Here is an 18,188-nt window from a genome sequence, read left to right as displayed (position 1 = left end):
TCACAGCCAGGAGAAGAGTCCCAGGAGCAGTGAGGCCAGAACAGCTAACAGGGCCATGGACCCTGACCTCCAGCTTGGACCTCCATCAGTCAGGAAGGGCTCCGGAGAATCATATCCCGACCCATCTGAAACAGAAAGAAGAGAGAAAAGAAAAACGACAAAACATCTCAACTGAGAGGGACACAGACAGATACACAGACAGGACAATCTGATCCAACGTGAACAAACGGGGAAGTGGATTTAGAGACAAAAGGTACAAAAGTGGCTCTGCTATCCAGGTGGAAAGTGAGTGACAAACCACAAAAGTGTCACCCTTCAAAAGCGAAGGAAAGGGTGTGAGAAGATGGCACTGAAGGATGAAGAGAGGAAAGAGGGAGGAGGGGAAGCCGACAGCAACTGAGCTCTGCAGGGGGTTTAACCAACCTAATTACAGTTTAATCACAGAGACTCGGAATCTGGAGCAGCTGACACACTTACACACAAAGACACACATCCACTCACACACATGTGCAACCGCTCACAGCTCACTGTAGTGACAGTATTTTACAGATGAGATGGAAGTTGCAATGTAAAACAGATTACTTTAACAGCTCAAAAAAAAAAAGCAGAATCTCAAAGAAGAGCTGCAGCAATTAATGTATGTTGTTTCAGTAATTCTGGAGAAGGAGAGCATATCCTTCACCCTCAGCGAAAGATGGAATGATGGACAGCTGGTAAGGCCAACTGTCATCCTTGGACGATCTTCAAAGCCGTGTCATTACCTAGCTAGGCGTGCAACTACCAAGGTTTGATTCTTTAGTCTGCCTTCGGTTGAAAACTTGTGAGGTAGAATCCGCCTTTGACAAGACATACAGGTAGAATTTCAGGATAACGCAAGCGTAGCGTAACGCCTGCTGCAATCTGATCTGTATGCCAATCATCTGTTGAGTTATTTTTAAATGGCGCTGTCATAGGCCACCATGGCACTCTTGCACTGCGCTCTGTCTACGCCAATCTATGAGGGAGCTAATTTCCAGAGAGTATATTTTACCAGGCTACATGCTGTTTGGAAAAAAAGTCATGCTTCATCTTTTACCAAACGGCAGATGCATAAAGAGAATTTAATTAAAAAATATGAAGTGTCTATTATTAGATTAGACTTTTACTGAATGCGATGGGTTTATTATTAGATTGATCTTGTTTCTTATGAGTAAATCTAGCTAGCAGAGTGATATTGAGGCTTGCTAACATTTTTAGAGAGCACTTTCAGCCTGCTCTGTTCTCTTTCTACAAGGACAGAAGGTCTCCCTCACACCGTGTGATGTGATGTGATTTGATGTGAAGTGCGTATGCCACTTTGCGCCTGTGTGCATGTGTGTGCTTCTCCGCGCACACGTTTGTTCGTGTGTGCTTGTATGTGTGAATGTGTCAGAATGTGTGTGAGTGTTTTCAGCGTGTATGTCTGTGTGTAAAGGTGCTAAAGTGTTGCATGGCCGGTGTGTGAATCAGAGCAGAGAGTGTAGCCGGGGCATTCTATCAGACCTCTTATTCCCCCGTAATTTTACTTTGATAGCCAATCTGGACATTTGTGTGTATGTATGAATGTGTGTTTGTGTGTGAGTGTGGATGTGTAGTTAGAGCGTGACTTACCTGGAGGTCTGACATACACCTTCAGCTTTAGACATGCCCGCCCCACATGGTTTGGGTGAGGAGACGCTATAAAAAGCAGAGAGATTGAAAGAGGAGATTAGTTGAGAGAGAAAGTGATTTGTGCTGCTGATTGCACTCATGAAGTAATTAAGGACATTTAATAAAATTTCTTTTATATTGTTCTGTCAATGAGGGCTATGAGGCTTTTTATCAGGTGGTTGGTTGGCATAGGAGTTCAAGAGATTGCTGTGACTGGGGCTGGATTAACCCGTAGTGGTCTTTGTAGCAAAAACAAGCTGTGGGCCCCTATTAAGTCCCATCCCCCTTCCTCTCCCTTTCTATTAGGTATCCTATTGTCGTCAAGCAAACAAATTAAACACAATTTTATTTTGTAATATGCAGTTTTTATAGATTTATGTCTTCACTAGGAATTAATAAGCCTTGGGCTGAGTGCTACAGCCAGGGTAGTATTGAGAGACAGAAAGTGTTGCGAGACAAACAAATTGTGGTTTTGGCCTTTACATTGGATTTGTTGACAATAAGAAGAATATGGAGTAACACCAGCCTTATCCTTTACGTAATAACACAGGACCCAACAATATCAACTGTTTTCCTTCAGTTGATACTGTAATTTAGTTGTGCATGTTCTCAAACCAATATACAATTATCTAAAATATCATAAACCAACTGACACGCAGTGAACCTTCTGCTTTCATGGCTGCTGGGAATTTAGGGCCCTCCCACAGTCCATAGCAATTGTCAGGAATTGTCACCAAACCTCAACATAATCAACCCCAATCACTTTAAATCCCTGTACCTATTTATGGGATGGCAGGAAGACACATTGGACAATACATAACCAGTTAATAACAAAGACACAGAGGAAATAATTAATCTACAGACTTCACTGGAAGATGGTTTCGGACTGTCCCTTGCCAGAAAACTTGGAAGTCTGTGAGAGCTTTGATGCAGATATATGCAGACATTTCTTCTTTTTCACTGGGAAATTGTTACCACAAAGAAAAACACAGCTACGAAATTGTAATCAACTTGGTACAAATATGTCAGAGATGGTAAATCAAGAGTATAAAGCAAGGAAGGTATTTTCAGTGTAAGTTATAGTCAATAATTTGTTATAATTGAACTTTAATTAGTCATTAATGCAGCCTATAACATTTTTGATGACATATATTGCTTCAAGCATTTGGAGAGTTTCTTATCCTATGTCCTTTTAAGTTCTCTTAAACCCATGCTCCCAAGCCTGTAAACTCCTGTAAACATGCTAAGCACTTCAGGCAATGTAAACAAGTCTGTGAGGGATCAGCCCGCACACTGAGATTCAGTCACACTCACATTCATACCTTAGGGAAATAACTGACACTCAAATCGACCTGACTGAAATGTCTTTGGAATGGGAAATAAAATCCATGCAAATTCCCCATAGACACAGGTCCTTCTTGCTGTGAAGTGACAGTGCTAACCACTGAGCCACCATGCTGCCCCGGCTCAATGCCACAAAAATGAGAAATATGTTAAAAAACTTTCTGTGAATCAAACTTCAAAGTAGGGGTGAATGAAATAGAATAAAGTAGAGCTGGAGACCTTAAAGGAGCTGCTGACCAACCCTGTGGCTACTCATGCATTCAGACGTGCACACACACGCACACACATAGGCGGATGTGCATAGGAATGTGAATGCACACTGATGGTTGCGAAAATGTGCATGGCGACCTATTGGCCTTCTCCCTTGAGGAAGTCCGCGTAGCCGGAGCCCACAGTGACCCTACAGAGGACCATCATCAAGATCCACAGCGCGGAGGAAATAAATCTGACCTTTCCGTGCCCTCTCCACCCTCTTTTTCTGTCAACAACTCCTCCCTCCATCCTTCTCTCTGACCTTCACCTCCTTTACCCTAATATGCCTTCTCTATAGCCCACTTCCTTTGCCTCACATTTCTCCAAATCATTCACTTACCCTCCTTACAGTGCAGAGAGAAAGTGTATTGTGGTCTCCTATGAAGCACTGCTGGCCTGGTATCGAGCTTTCTGTCCTGTTGTGTCTTTGTTTCGGCTTCCCTACTGTTTCACTGAAAAATGGCAACACTAGGCGAGAAAGGGCTATAAGTGGACAGATCTATATCCCCCTTTCTTTTCCCCTCTTTTCTTTTCTCCGTGCCCTCCAACAATTTTCACTTTTGTCCTTTTTTAAAAGTCTTATCGGCTCTCCAAGCGCCGCTGTTTCCCACCAAATCCACAGTACAACGTCCCCCGAAAAGCCATTGAAAATCACTCAACCTCATCAGATGGCAGCTGGGAGAAGTAAGAGGTGGAGCAGACCTGTCAACATGTCAACCACATGACAAATATACACACCAACATGCACAAACGGGCACACACTCACACAGGTCTGGCCACAAATCACCATCAACGATCGATGCGTTTTACTCTGCAGAGTTTCCGTGGAAGGGGGTTTCACACACACACAAACACATACTCATCGGAAGAGCTGGGTGGTTGAAATTGTCGAAATGCAGTGATTCCACATTAATACAGACCTGTGCACGTGTGTTTGACTCTGTGTGTGTGTGTGTGTGTGTGTGTGTGTGTGTGTGTGTGTGTGTGTGTGTGTGTGTGTGTGTGTTCGTCCATGCATGTGAGAGACAGTGAAAGACAAAAAATGTGTGTCTGGTTGTCAGTCAAGATGATGGACATTGCCTTTCACGGACTCACAATCGCTTGACAACTGACCCCACAACCCGCCCCCCCACCACACACACACACACACACACACACACACACACACACACAACACATACACACATGTATTCACACACACTCCAGTCTTGTGGCTTACACATTACCCTCTGGGGTCCCAGGCACACAGAACTATAGTCAGCAACTATACAACTCTGGAGGGGCCCTGTCCATCCTTACATGAGAGTGAAAACAAAAGAGTGTGTGTTTGTGCGTGTGTGTGCACACTGGGAAAAGTGCAGAAGGACATCGGGTGGTTGTTATCTTCGCCTCTTTAGCACTCTGACTCTCGCCTGCTGTGTCTTTGTGACAGCACAGACTACAGACATGGGCGAAAAGTATTTACTATTTAGTACAATTTTTTTAAAGTCACTTTCAACAAATAGTGTCGCTTTTATCTCATTATCTTTAAAAGTAATTAAGTAATATACAGCATTTCGTTTTGTTTTTCAGTGATTATATTAGAAAAGGTATATTACTGCATCACTAACAAAATCTGAACACACTAATGTTGTGACAAATTGAATTCAAACCTGTGTCAATATCTGTACAAAGAGGAAATCACTGCAAGGACAGAATCACTGTTCAAGGACAAAAAACATGTCATTGAAATATGGTGTACCAGCATGGTGACCTTACACTGGTAAGAAGACTCTCATCCCATTAAAGGTCACGGTGAGAGTGCATCATCTCCCACTAAAGAGGTCAAGGCCAGTTTTCAGCCGACTTTGCAGCAGTAGCACGGGGATAAATGAGCTGCTCATGTCTTGGTAGAGTCATTGTCTTTTAGAAGAAAGGTGAACAATAAACTGATGACAGGTAGGGTCTGGTATGAAAGTAACACAAAAGAAAAGTAAGTAAAGGACTAATGGGATAATTTTGACCATTGTAAATAAAATACAGTCAGTAATTACAACTTTAGAAGAGTCAGAAGTCGTTGGAAAATGATTTATTTTTCAAAGTAACTTCCACAACACTATTGACTAACATGTACTATGTATATGTATTTTTTAAAACTTAAATTTATATGAGAATGTAATGTTAAATTTGTACATTTCAGCTTATCGCTACATGACAGCTAAAAACTGTCGTCACCAGGGAAAAAACACCAGAATGGATCATATTTTCAAATGCTTAAAACATTCCATGCATGAATTTTCCTGACGAATGACCTTGCTATTGTGTGAATTATTACTGTCCCCTTGTTGCAGGACTCACTCTCCTTCCTTCCATATTTCCCCAGCTGGTCTGTGAATTCAAACAGACAAACTTCTTGTCTAAAGCCTCCAGACCCCTGCAGCCTCAACACAGTAAAGGTGGCACTTATCTGTGCAGCACCAGAAAGTTTGGACGTTGACAGCAAAGCTTTTGAAAGTCAATTTAATGTGCTTTTCTGTGATTACCAACTGATCTTGCACTAAACTGCCCGGATGCGGTAAATCTGTCCCACCCATCTGGCACACCAAGCTGCTGAAAACGATGTTTAAGAATAATTTGAAGCTACTATTTGTCCCATACCTGGTGGGGGAATGATAGCTTTTTAACTCTATACAGAAAAACAGTCTCAGGGGGCAAAGCCCATCTGTGATACTAATACATCACTTGTTGAAGTCAGGAGAAACATCAATACAACTAATATAAAAATGATTACAAACTACGCCTGGTGACATTTTTATCACTTTGCTGAGCACACCACTTATGATCTCGACAGAAGCAGAGATACATCAAGAAATAAAGAGAGTGAGAGAGAGAGTAGGGGGAGTGAGTGAGAGATGGAAGCTGTATTATTGCATAGCCTGTAGCTGTGCGAGCGACATGGTGGGCTGTGTTTGAGCACTCTCTCAATCAACTTCTGTTGATTGCATATTTACACATCGTTTACGAATGCATATTGAGCAGGAACGTTGATAAAAAGCAAACACAGACGCGCACGCGCACACGCACACAACACACAGACACACACCCTTTACCTGCACCACACATACAGAAAGACACACTGCCTTGCTGATAACCTACAGATGTAGTAGTACTCATGTCCAGGCCTGAACTCAAAGCCTAGGGAGAAGGGAGTGAAGAGCTGGAACTTCTCTGAGAAGCGCAGGGGTCCGTCAGGACCGCTGGGACGGTTGCACTCCCAGCGCTTGAAGCCTCGCATTCTGTGCTGGCAGGAAGTGTAGCCCTCGTGGTTGACCATGAAGAGGATGTAGCGCTCCATGCGACCGTGGGACGGAGGACCCTCGTAGTAAGGACAGTAGATGTCCAGATAGTCATTGATGTTCACTGCCACCCTGTACTCTCCATGCCAGAACCTGCAAGACACAAAGGAAGGGGAATTAAAATTTCTTCATGAAAAAACAAAATCACAAACAGGCTCAGGAATATGCACTGAATCAGTGGGCAGAGGCGAGAGGGCTATGGGAATAGTTTACTGAGGTAAAAAGAGATTAGTGTGACACATATCTTCAGAAAAACCTATACATTCCTACAAAACTATGAATATTTACTACCTATATTGGATTTCTGTGTGATTGCACAGCATAGAGGAAACTGTGGTGAGTGTCCACCGCAGTGCAGTCATGCTGTGCACTCAAATTACATGAAACTGTATGATTACTGTTAGGGCATTTTAGTGTTTGCACATCTCCATAGGAAGAGCAGAGGCTACAAAAACAGCAACCCTTAGAGATTGGATGCATTTTTCAAGTACAGTTCAACAAATGCTTTCTGATAGAGGGTCTTTAAACCATCTGAGTCATCGCAGTGCACAGCAAAAACATCCTAGGGGGTATTTTTTTTTACTTATTTAATAGACCTAAGTAGGCCAGAAAAATCAATAATACGGCAATGCCCCTGGTTATGGCAAAAGTTTGCATAGTAACTAATTTTATTTTAATAAAGTTGGGCAAGCTCTGTTTCATGGGATTTATTAGTATGTCTGGAATATAGTCTTTTTTCCAGCCTGAGTCCCTGAAAGAGCCTACTCGCATGACACTCAAGAGAAGTGGGTCATGTGATGGAAGAGAACACACATTATTATCCCACCCCCTAGAGCAGTGTATAGAGGCAGCCATGCTGAATGTCCACTTAGTTCCATACACATGCAGATCATTGAGGTTGGCATGATGAATAGAAGTGGGTCAGAGGTTAGTGAGGGAGAAATATTAGTATATAAAAACATTGTAGAAGGTATGTAGTGTGGCAATTTTTCTTGCGATATTCCTCCTTCTGGCCCTGAGGAGAAGATCTTGTGAAATAAATACAGGTAACATATGGAAATACAGGAGATGGTGCTTGACGTAAATTGGTATCGCCCTTCATCTCTTTTCAAAAGCCTCTGCTTCTTAGTCATAATATATTAGAAACATACGGCGGCTCTATTTAGGTTTATGTTTTGGTGCCAATGTTGCTTGTATGGAAATTGAACTTCTGTTTACTACCTTGAAGTCACTGGAGTAAAACAGTCTCCCTTAAAGGACGAGGCTGGTCCAATTCTGTATTTTTATTATTGCCAACATATGCCATTAAAAGATTAAAACCATCTGTGTATAGCTGTAAACTCTTTGACTTCCCTACCTTGTCCGTAACACCCAGCCCCAAGCCCACTGTTTTCTTATGAGGACGTAAATGTTTAAAAATGGGTCATTAATATATACTTTCATTTTTAAAAGAGGCTATATCATTTTCTAATAAAGGCTGGGCACTGTTATTCATTTTAGCAAAAGTTATTCAATTTGCATCTGTAAGGGACTCTATTCAGCTATGAATTAGTACACATTTGATGCTATTGTGAGTATTAATGGCCGGAGGATGGCGTATTTGAGATCAAACTGCAGTGCCCAATGTTTTATGGTTATGAAGAAACATGTCAGACTATCTATTAGCGAAAGTTCTTCAAACTGAAACTGATAAATGAATGTTTAACATCTGACAATGAATCAATACTCAAAATGTAGCATTTGTTTAACCACAAGTCTTAAAATACATAACAGCTTTGTTTCATTTATAGTTTTGCTTTCATATTAGCCCCCTTCTGTGAGAAAATACAATATATCAGTATTTTTAAATATTTGATCTTTCAGATATTTTATTTACTAGCACTCCATGAATAATATGTCCCAAGGGCATGACTTGATAATCTCTTGGCTTTTGCATATTTAACAGCCCAAAGTAATTCAATATTCAAGTTTCACTTTTAGATATTTTTTAGTAAACCATCTAACATTTCAAAGGCTGTTTAAAATTCATGAAATGAGATATTTTAGTGCAATATCAAATCTCTTTGTGGGTGTTTGCATTCATCTTTGTCTGTAGCGACTACTTCTTCTGGTATTTGTCATTAATATCATCCATCACCATGGTTACGATCAATTTAATTTCAAATGTATCACGTCAAATACATTTAAAATTCAGCTGCCGCACGTTGTCAAGTAAATGATAGTTCAGTAAATCAGCGACGCAGGGAAATGTCTTCAACCAAATGAGCGTAAACAAAGCCAGTTGTTGGGCAATCTCGTCGTCTCAAATGACGTGCACACACACGGATTGAGCTTTTTGAACAAATTCATCATGTTCCCCCTCACCTTGGCAGTAATTGATTGCCTGGAATGAAGACATTTTGTTCTAAGCACTTTTGGTTAGTGGGATATTTAGCTTTGGGACGAATTATCCCAATAACGGCAGTCCTATCTCTCTCCCAGAGGGCAAATCAGGAAGTGAGTTAGATGTGAAATGAGCGCCTTCATGCTTCAGTGCCCTATCAGAGTGAGTTTTGCAGGTTCTAAAGGGATCCTTGAACAGATCATTTAGAGGCATTGATCCACTGGGGAGCTCCCCTCGGCTCTCTCTGCTCCCAATCAACTCTGATTAACAACTAAAGAGGAAAGGCAGAGAGAGAAACAGAGGGAGAGATGCACGGAATGAGAATAAAAGGACTGAAAGGAAAGAACAGAGGAGGTGAGACAAAGAGAGAAAAGGTAGGGGAGAAATGGAAGTACGTGCAGACTGAGGGAAAAAAAAGACAAAAGACAGAGAGAGGAGGGGGGCAGGAGGAGGGATAATGAGATTGCATGAAATGAGAGTTAAAAAAAAGTGAGAAATACGCGAAAAGAAGGAGGAAAGAAAAAGAAAAAGAGGAGGAGGAGGAGGCCAGCTGGAGAAAGAGCAGATGGAGGAGGAGTTTTCTGTCTTTCATTTCAATTTGTATGACAGTGGGTTCAATCTGAGACAAATGTGCTTTGCCTATTGATTGTGCACTTTACATTTATGGATTACTACCATCTGAGCATTAGCATTTTGGGTATACAGTGAAGTGTATGTGTGTGTTTGTGTTCCTTGATGGAAATATGTGTGTGTTATTGTGCTTGGTTAATTGGTAAAGTGGCTTGTTAAAATGGGTCTCGATGAGCGAGGATGCTCAGTCCAAGAAAAGGCTAATGTGCCAGGATACATTAGGTTGTATTAAGCTATTCAGTGCCCTGCCTCCTGTGACACTGTCTGCATTCCTAATACACCCAGGAGAGGAAATTGTGTGTGTAGGTGAGTGTGTGTCTGTGTGTGCAGGTGTGTGCCACCGCACTCCGAGCTGTTAAACAGTACATGTTGGTGCGTGTAGTTACTGCATGTGTGGATGAGTGTGTGTGTGTGTGTGTGTGTGTGTGTGTGTGTGTGTGTGTGTGTGTGTCCCGGCATCGCTGCCTGTAAGGCTGTGTGTCATTTGGAATTAAACACACACATTGCACTGGCCAAAAAAGACATGAGAATGCACTTACACTTACTGCATGTCTCTTCCTCACAAAATTTACCTGTGTGAGGTGTGTGGGTGTCATTGCTGTAGGTATCGGCGTGTCTTTGTTTTAATGTGCATATGCAGCCCTGTTTCCGAGCAATTACATTTATATATAAAACTAATTTGCAACAGCAAATAAATTTTGAAGGAAAGGTGATTGCGACTGGATGTTTTATATCAACATAATGAAGATACGTTGTTATTTTACGTATTTGGAAAATTCCAAATACTTTGATACTAAACGTGTCAGTGAAAATGTTCACAGACAACGTATTTGTTTTTCTGCCAAAATATCCGATTTTGCAGTACAAGAACCACTTGTAATGACTACAGCATTATTAAACTTTTATTGGTTATGTTTAGACAATCACAGCACTTGGTTAAGGTTAGGGAAAGATCATGGTCTGGTTTAATCCCGAAAAAGTTCACAGCGACTGCCGACACAATGTGTTTATCTACATTTCACCAAAACTAAGTGCTTTGTTGCCTAAATCTAACAACAGTCTCTGGTGTTAGAGTTGTGCACTTTGTACGCCCGCCATCCACGCTAACCACATCCTGGCAACTCTGCTGCAATTAATAAATGTAGCGCTTCATTAATTAATAAACATAATTGCTGGAAGACAGGGTTGGCATATGTGTTTATAACCTGTTACATACATAGCAATATTTTGTTAGCACCTTATTTGAAGGGGTGTGCAGGAAGCTTTCATAGCACTGACATGAATAAAACTTTATTAATGTTTGCGATTATGGTGTAGTGCCAGGATGTTTGAGTGTTTTTTTTTCCCCCTCCATATGTGCTGGGTGCTGACCTCTAGACGTAGTTTTCCAGTATTTAGTGTTGCCCACTTTTCAGGCTACGGAGTGCAGGGCACATTGGCATTATATGCAGGTATGAGGTGGATTTTAAAAAAATATGATTGATTATACTCCCAAAATATGAAGCTGCAGGCTACAAAAAGCGGAAAACTTATGCAGTCAAGAAATGTTTTTACTTAAGTAACTGTGATAATTGTGTTGATGCTATGTGTGAATTTTTATAGTAAAAAAACAAAACTCTATCGACTCCTTTATTGCATCATGACAGCTGCAGAAATGAAAAAGTAACCTGGAGACGATAGAAGTATTTAAATCAAAATGCAAAACAATTATGAACAGTAACAGGCACTAAAAGTTGTGTAACTTAACTAAAGTGCAGCAGCAAGACTCTCCAAAGTCCAAAGGCAGCAGCAATCAGGTGTAATATTCACAGGCTAAAAGGCTAACAAGAACTGAGTCTACTGTCTAACGTTGGTACATGAACGTATCTGTTCATGTACCCGCAGCTCCCGAGTGGCCTATTCAGCATTCCTCGGAATAGGGGCTGCAGTTTGGTATGTACAGGGTGTGTCAGTGTCAGACTTTAGCGTGCGGGCATATGGCCTATTTCCTGGAGGCAGTACGCTATGAACTTAATTCATATCTGTTTGCTCACTTTGGCAAGCACTATTATGGTGTTGCCGGTAAAGAGAGAGTTCGCACTTCCCAACCTGACGCAGTGATGTAGACGAGTACCCCGGAGTGTGTCAGTCCACCGTGACATCAATGCTGGGTGTGGTCAAAGGTGAAACAGACTTAAATCTTTCAGACAGAGAGGCCAGTGAAACGCTGCTTTTCAGACTGGTATTGAGTTACTCTTTAAGTGCCATTTTCTTGATAATGTCAAATGCCTTGATTACAGTGTATGAATCATTTCTTGCTCTTAAATTAAGATGTAGAGCGTGCAATCCTCTTATTCTCAAAGTGTCAGTACAGCCTTTGAAAAACATATTTTAGATATCTGCCTCCACCCCAATATAGTTAAGGTGAATGGAATTTCATTAGTGTCACGCACTGTCATCTGCTGTCATAGGGGACTATTTCTGATGTATAAAGTACTTCCAATGAAAACTCTCCACAGTGAAGTCTGTGGATTATTCAGTAGCTTCTCCTTGAAAGTCACGTTGCGGTTGATTTTTTTTTTTTTTTTTTCAATCCTGAGAGCACCAACAACCAAAATGCAATTCACCTTCATTTTATTGGGGTGGCATCAGAAATTTCAGACACACATCTCAAAACCTAAGCACAAAAACTATCTGCATGACTAGATATCCCAAGAGCAAAATAGATTTTGTAATTTGGACGAACTGACCCTATGTGATATCATTTCACTCAAATGCTGAAAGCACTATAAGCCTCTAACAATAACAGCACTACTTACAGTGTTGGTGATCTGTCATAACGCAGTGTCATTACAGTTGACATACACTGTCACAATAACTTCATCATTATGTTCATTAAGCTTCCAAATTTCTCCTCCTTACTTTTGCCACCAACAGTTGGGCTGTTTCTGAAATCACTCCCTTGTTGACTCATTCACTACTTCCTATATAATGGACACTCAATAGTTAGCAGTAAATTGCAGTGTGGGATTGTTAGCATAAAATAGTTTACACGGCATGAACAATACTTTTTTCGTTCGATTGTTGAATTTCTGAGGGCTCTGTTTTGTGGATACTTTTTCTTTATAGAACAGCAGACAATAAATGTAGTGCACTATTTAATAACTAGGGATTAATTGAAGGCACTCTTTTTTATTATAGCTGTTTTGTGATTGTTTTTTTAATTTTTTAATCTTCCTGCTAACAGCTAAATAACCTTTGTATTTACTCTTTTTATCACCTAGGCCCGAGTGAATTCAATTAATTCCAATGTAATGGTGGTCTCTTTGCTAACTGACCACTAGCAACCTCATTCGTTAAGAAAGCTTCATTGTCTCTCTTCAATAACTTTTTATTGCTGTATACAGTGATGAACAAAATACCAGGGGGAGCAAACAGATGGGTAGAGAGAATATAGAGAGAAGTTCTGGAAGCCATTGCGACTGAATAGCCCGGCTGGCTAGTGTGTTAGCAGGTAGCTCACCAGCTACAGCACTTTACTACTGTCTGGTGTGACCAGGCCTTCAAACTTTGGGAATTTATATTCATCTTTACCAGATTAATTTCTATGTTGTACTTCCTCAGGGTACCGATGATACTTTTGTACTAATGTTTGTACTACTTCATTTTTACAGTACCTTTGGCCTAGCCCTTGTTTTTTGAACCACATCGTTTTCTTTCACAGTTTCACAACTATTTCCAAGAAAACTTCGAAGGCCATCTCCGGTTTCCAACCTTTAATGGAAATGTGTTTAACTAGTTGTTTAGCTCGTTGCTGTGCACACGCATGGTGCGGGCGGCAGAGTCAGAGGAGTTCCCAGTGAAGGAGACATTTTTAACCAAGTGACCGTGAATAACAAAAGTCAAAAACATATATGAAGTTTAAATCATGTTCATGTCAGTTGTCATGAAATAGTTAAGACGAAGTTTAATTGTCTTTGTTACCCTGTTTTTAAGTTATTTAAAGTCCTTCCTACTGTATCGTAACAATTTCATTATTTCTGACTGTGGTGACCCCAAGTTGTAATATCAAAAAAGACAATGTCACAAACCTGTGGACAACATAATTTGTCTTTCCCTCTCAATGAGTTTGATACCAACACCGAGAATGTATGGCAAAAAGCAACACACACATAGACTGCACCAGTTTTCACTAGAATTGTCTCATTTTTCAACAAACAAAATTTTTAAATTTTATCCCATCATAATAATCTGACAGATGCAATAATACAGTAATATAAAACATAGGGACTTTACAGCCCCTATGTTTACGTAGCTTGAAGCAAAGTAAGGTGCAAAATTATGAAGTTCCACTAATCCTTTTATCCCTTTACTCATTCTGTGTAAACCCTTATCACTGGGAGAAGAAAAAATGTATATATTTATTTTCCGGGTGATAAAACTTGATTATGTTTCATTTCGAGAAAAAGATAGCTTTTTGTATCTTTGGCATATTGACAGTCAATATAATTTCCACACGTAAAACTACCAAAAGGAGGAAAACTTGATAATTAGGTTCAGAAGAGATAGCAAGATAGATCTTCAAAACTTTGATATTTTTTGCTTTCAAAACTCAGTAGTATCTTCATGAAAAAGAGTCTTAAAATATGCCCATAAAACAGAGTGTAATTGAAATGCATGTTGTTCAGTACATGGTCTTTTCAGTGTTTTGTTCTGCCACTTGAAGCCTTTTTAAAAAAAAATATTGTCTGCGTGTAAACGTGTGCAATATGATATGATGGTTTGCGTCGTTCCTAATGACCTGATGTCTTAGAGATTCTCCTCACTCTTTCAGTGCAGTTGAATTGTCTGGTGAGGTTAGCCAGATGCAGCTGACGGACTAGGCTCCTGGCTGCTGACTCGCATTCTGACGCTTGGACCACCATCAGTGGTGAAGAGTCTCTGATGAAGGGGTTTTATGGTATTGTGTGTGCATGTCAGGATGAAAAAGAAATTTAAATTGAGTAGTTTAAAAGTCAAAATTAAAGATTAAGAGAGAAAGGAGAAGAATGAAAGCATATGTCTATAGTGTGGTGTCTGGGTGTGTATTTGTGTACTGTAGATGCAAGTATCTCTGTGAACAGTAGTATGTGTGTGTAGTGGCCACTCCTTAATATTCTGGCACCACAGAGTCATCAACATCATCTCCCAGCATGGCTGTGATCAAAGCCTCAAGTTGAAGAAGCCACGGATGTTTAGCATACCTGCCTGTGTCCTAAACAGTGGGCCGGATCAGCGAACAAACATCAAAGGATGCCTCGCTCTCTCCTCAATTTCTCTCTCTTTCTCTCACTCTCATTATGTCACCCCTCTCTCCATCCAAACTCTCTATTTTTCTCCAGCTTCACTTGATCCCCCCCCCCCCCCCCGTCACTCTCGATAATGTTGCATTCATGCTTTGGCCCTGAAAAAAATGACGCTCTGAGCGTGGGATGTCAGTCAGGTTGTAGTGTGATTTCAGCTATAGTTGCTTGTAAAATGATCACTCGGAGAGAGAGTTAGAATCTCATTCACGCCTATTTAGCTGCCTTCTGGTCAATGGAATGAGTCACATAGAGAGGTGTGCCTGCGGAGGAAAAGCATGACCTCGTGCTCTCAGGGCAATAATGGTGACTCTCTTCTATGGAAAGTAGCAAAGGTTTGTCCAGGTGCTTTTGTGAAGAAAAGTCACGAAAGGGGAGGTGAAAAGTCAATAAATCTAGCTACAAAGGTGCTAGATGTAGGTGAAGTGTTGGCAACACTGCCTGTAAATACCCCCCTGATGGACCAATAGAGTCTGTTTGCGCCAATTCATTTTGAAAGAGCAACAGCCAATGGGGAAAGAAGACTGCTAGTTAGTTAATGTGACTGTAAACAAATCCTGATCTAAAATATTTTAAGAAATGGTTTTGCAAATGTTTTATGACGAAGGAAATACACTGAACATGTTTGTTGGACCATGTAAACGTAACTTGTGCTCTGAAAACGCCAGAGGGCAACTTTAACTAAGATTCTAAGGTAAAAGAGAAGGAAGGCAAGCATTTAAATTGACCAATGATATCAAAGTTCTCATTCTCTTGGAGGGTCGAAAAAGAAAAAAGATTATTCATCACATCACTCCATGTCCTTTGGAAGAGGAGTCAAGAAGACAAGGCCCGACGAATTAGATGTGGATTGATTTTCAATTTCAAACATCTGATTTTTCTTCCCTTGTCCAGCTCAAGGCAAAAGTTGGGAAAACTTTAGTTGCCAACGTCTATCTGCAGGCACAGTGGGTGATAGGGTGATCCTTTCTGCCAGCACAGAGTTTATCATCATTCTCCTATTGACAGTAATGAATATCCGGTTTGCTCTCTACCACATACCCCCACAAACAGATTGCACCTTTATCATTGCATAACCAGAGCCAATTTCAGGCACTGTTGGCCAAAGGAAAATGTGGAGTCTTTTAAATGTAAAAATTTCATACTCCTCATCTGAAATGTGCACAATTTCACCTCATTTGGCTTTTTGGCAGGAAGAAACAGCTGGCTGTTTCACAATGTGTCTGTCTGTAAGTAGCTGCTGTCTCAGTCCACCGCCCCGCAGCTTCAGTCACTCTCAATGTCTCTCCAATTAACTTCACATTACTCCCTGTTTCTATCTCTTTGTCTTCATCTGCTCCTGTCTTCACTGTCTTTTGCTCCCTTCCCTTCTTTCCTCCACTCTTCATCTTCACTCACCTAAGCTTTATGTACTTGCTCTGCCTCCCTTTGTCTCTTCCTCTCACTTTTCCTCCAGGAGCACAGCAGCATCTTTTGACATTCTTACTGTCTCCTGTTTTCAGTCTTCATAACTGTCTTTCCCCCTCTGTTTTCTCTTCCTTGTTCTCTTCTCTGTCTTAACTCCCCCCTCCCCATTAGTGTATTTTTACCCCCCCCCCCAGCCTCCTTCTGCTTTCTGCTTACTCTTTTTGAATGCACACACACACACACACACACACACACACACACACACACACACACACACACACACACACACACACACACACACACACACACACACACACACACACACACACACATTCATCTTGCTAACTCTCTTTAGAGAGTTTTCTCTCTGCTGAGGTGTTCCTTTTTCATGCTGTCGTTTCTACCTGTGATTCCTGCTGCTTTGCTGCTGATGCTTAGGTATGTGGGGCAATGTAAATACATTACCTGCCTCTACACAAACACACACTGAGACACACATACCTCCATATACACATACAGTATACCATACTAGGGCACATGCACACTGAGACACATTAACACATATAACACATTCTGACAGAATACATTAACACATACAGTACAATGTACAACCACATTAACACCGAGAGAAATTCTGGGATTCATAAACATATATGCACATGTTTAATTATGTAAATTAGCTCTTGATCAAACATATTCTGTAAACACATGCAGTTAAAACGACAACAAGAAACAGACAACATAACCCACATGCATATCATACTGTACGTACACAGCAAGCATGAAAAAAAAAAAGCATCAGAATCCCTCAACTAGCACACACTCACATTCCCAAGCTCAAGTTGTGTTGTTTTGACAAGTTCCACATCTGTCAATCTCAATAATGTCGCCCATAGATCACTGTGGTGACAGTCAGCACATCTGAAAGGTTACTATGTATTTCTTCAAGACGGGCAACACGGGCCCCCTGCAGATTAAGCGCCATCTGTGCCAGTCCTCGGGAAATTCATTCACATATGCACACGTACATACACACACTGTCAGACACAAACCCGCTCCCTATCATACGTACAGACACATACAGCCCGACACCCACGGACCAAATTAACACAACAAACCTTGTCGGGAAAAAAATCTCCAGACACCCTGGAAGGGTAACTGTCACCTTGGTGATGTGGAAACTAAAATATACACACAAAAAGTAGAGACAGAATGGACCCAGAGCCAGACAGAGAGGGTGACAAAGCCACTGATGGATGGACAAGAAGGATGAGTTAGTGCGACAGACAAGATGAGAGCTTGGGCACACATGGTTCATCTGACAAGCTGACAGGCAGAATGCATGATATGCCTTTATCAGTCTCCTTGTTTTCTGAGGGGCTTTCACCATTATGCAGCACCGGCTTTGACACTGTTGACAGCGTAAACTGCATTGGGGCTGTATTGGTATCGACAAGGTTGGCCCAAAGTGGAGTGAGAAGGCGCTGATGGCTGGTGTCCAAGCACACCAATGAGAATCTCTCAAAACGAGGAGGGGGGGGGGGGTTGATTTGTGTCAGTGCCCTGCAGAAATGTCATGTACTGTATACACAGCATCAGTGGTGAAAGATGGAAGAATAACTGGATGATTTATTTTTCGTTCCAATGCATTCTTCAGATTTATAATGCAGTTTTAATGACTTTTTTTTTTTTTACAGATTGGGAGACACTGTTGGCTGTCAATCAACATGACAAGCAATAATTTGTTAAGGCTAACACAGAAAAGTCTCTTTCACTTCATTCCTTTCATTATATTTCCACAAAACATCCAGCTGACTTTTGGCCAGAAAATGTGTCCTCAGAGGGGCA

At 41.0% G+C, this 18,188-nt stretch overlaps 1 protein-coding gene across 1 annotated transcript in view; it reads right to left on the bottom strand.

Annotated features, from left to right (window-relative positions):
• The window catches only part of efna2a (ephrin-A2a), a 76,764-nt gene continuing 58,576 nt past the window's right edge, over positions 1 to 18,188 (bottom strand). Inside the window, exons 2-4 of the mRNA XM_040137766.1 lie at positions 6,400 to 6,692; positions 1,630 to 1,695; positions 1 to 125 (exon numbers count right to left, since the gene is read on the bottom strand). Of these exons, the coding sequence (XP_039993700.1) occupies positions 1 to 125; positions 1,630 to 1,695; positions 6,400 to 6,692 (484 nt within the window). The remainder of the gene's footprint in view (positions 126 to 1,629; positions 1,696 to 6,399; positions 6,693 to 18,188) is intronic.

Source organism: Xiphias gladius, chromosome 10 (assembly GCF_016859285.1).
Source record: "Xiphias gladius isolate SHS-SW01 ecotype Sanya breed wild chromosome 10, ASM1685928v1, whole genome shotgun sequence".
NCBI lineage: Eukaryota > Metazoa > Chordata > Actinopteri > Istiophoriformes > Xiphiidae > Xiphias > Xiphias gladius.
This window is presented reverse-complemented; position numbering and strand designations above follow the sequence as displayed.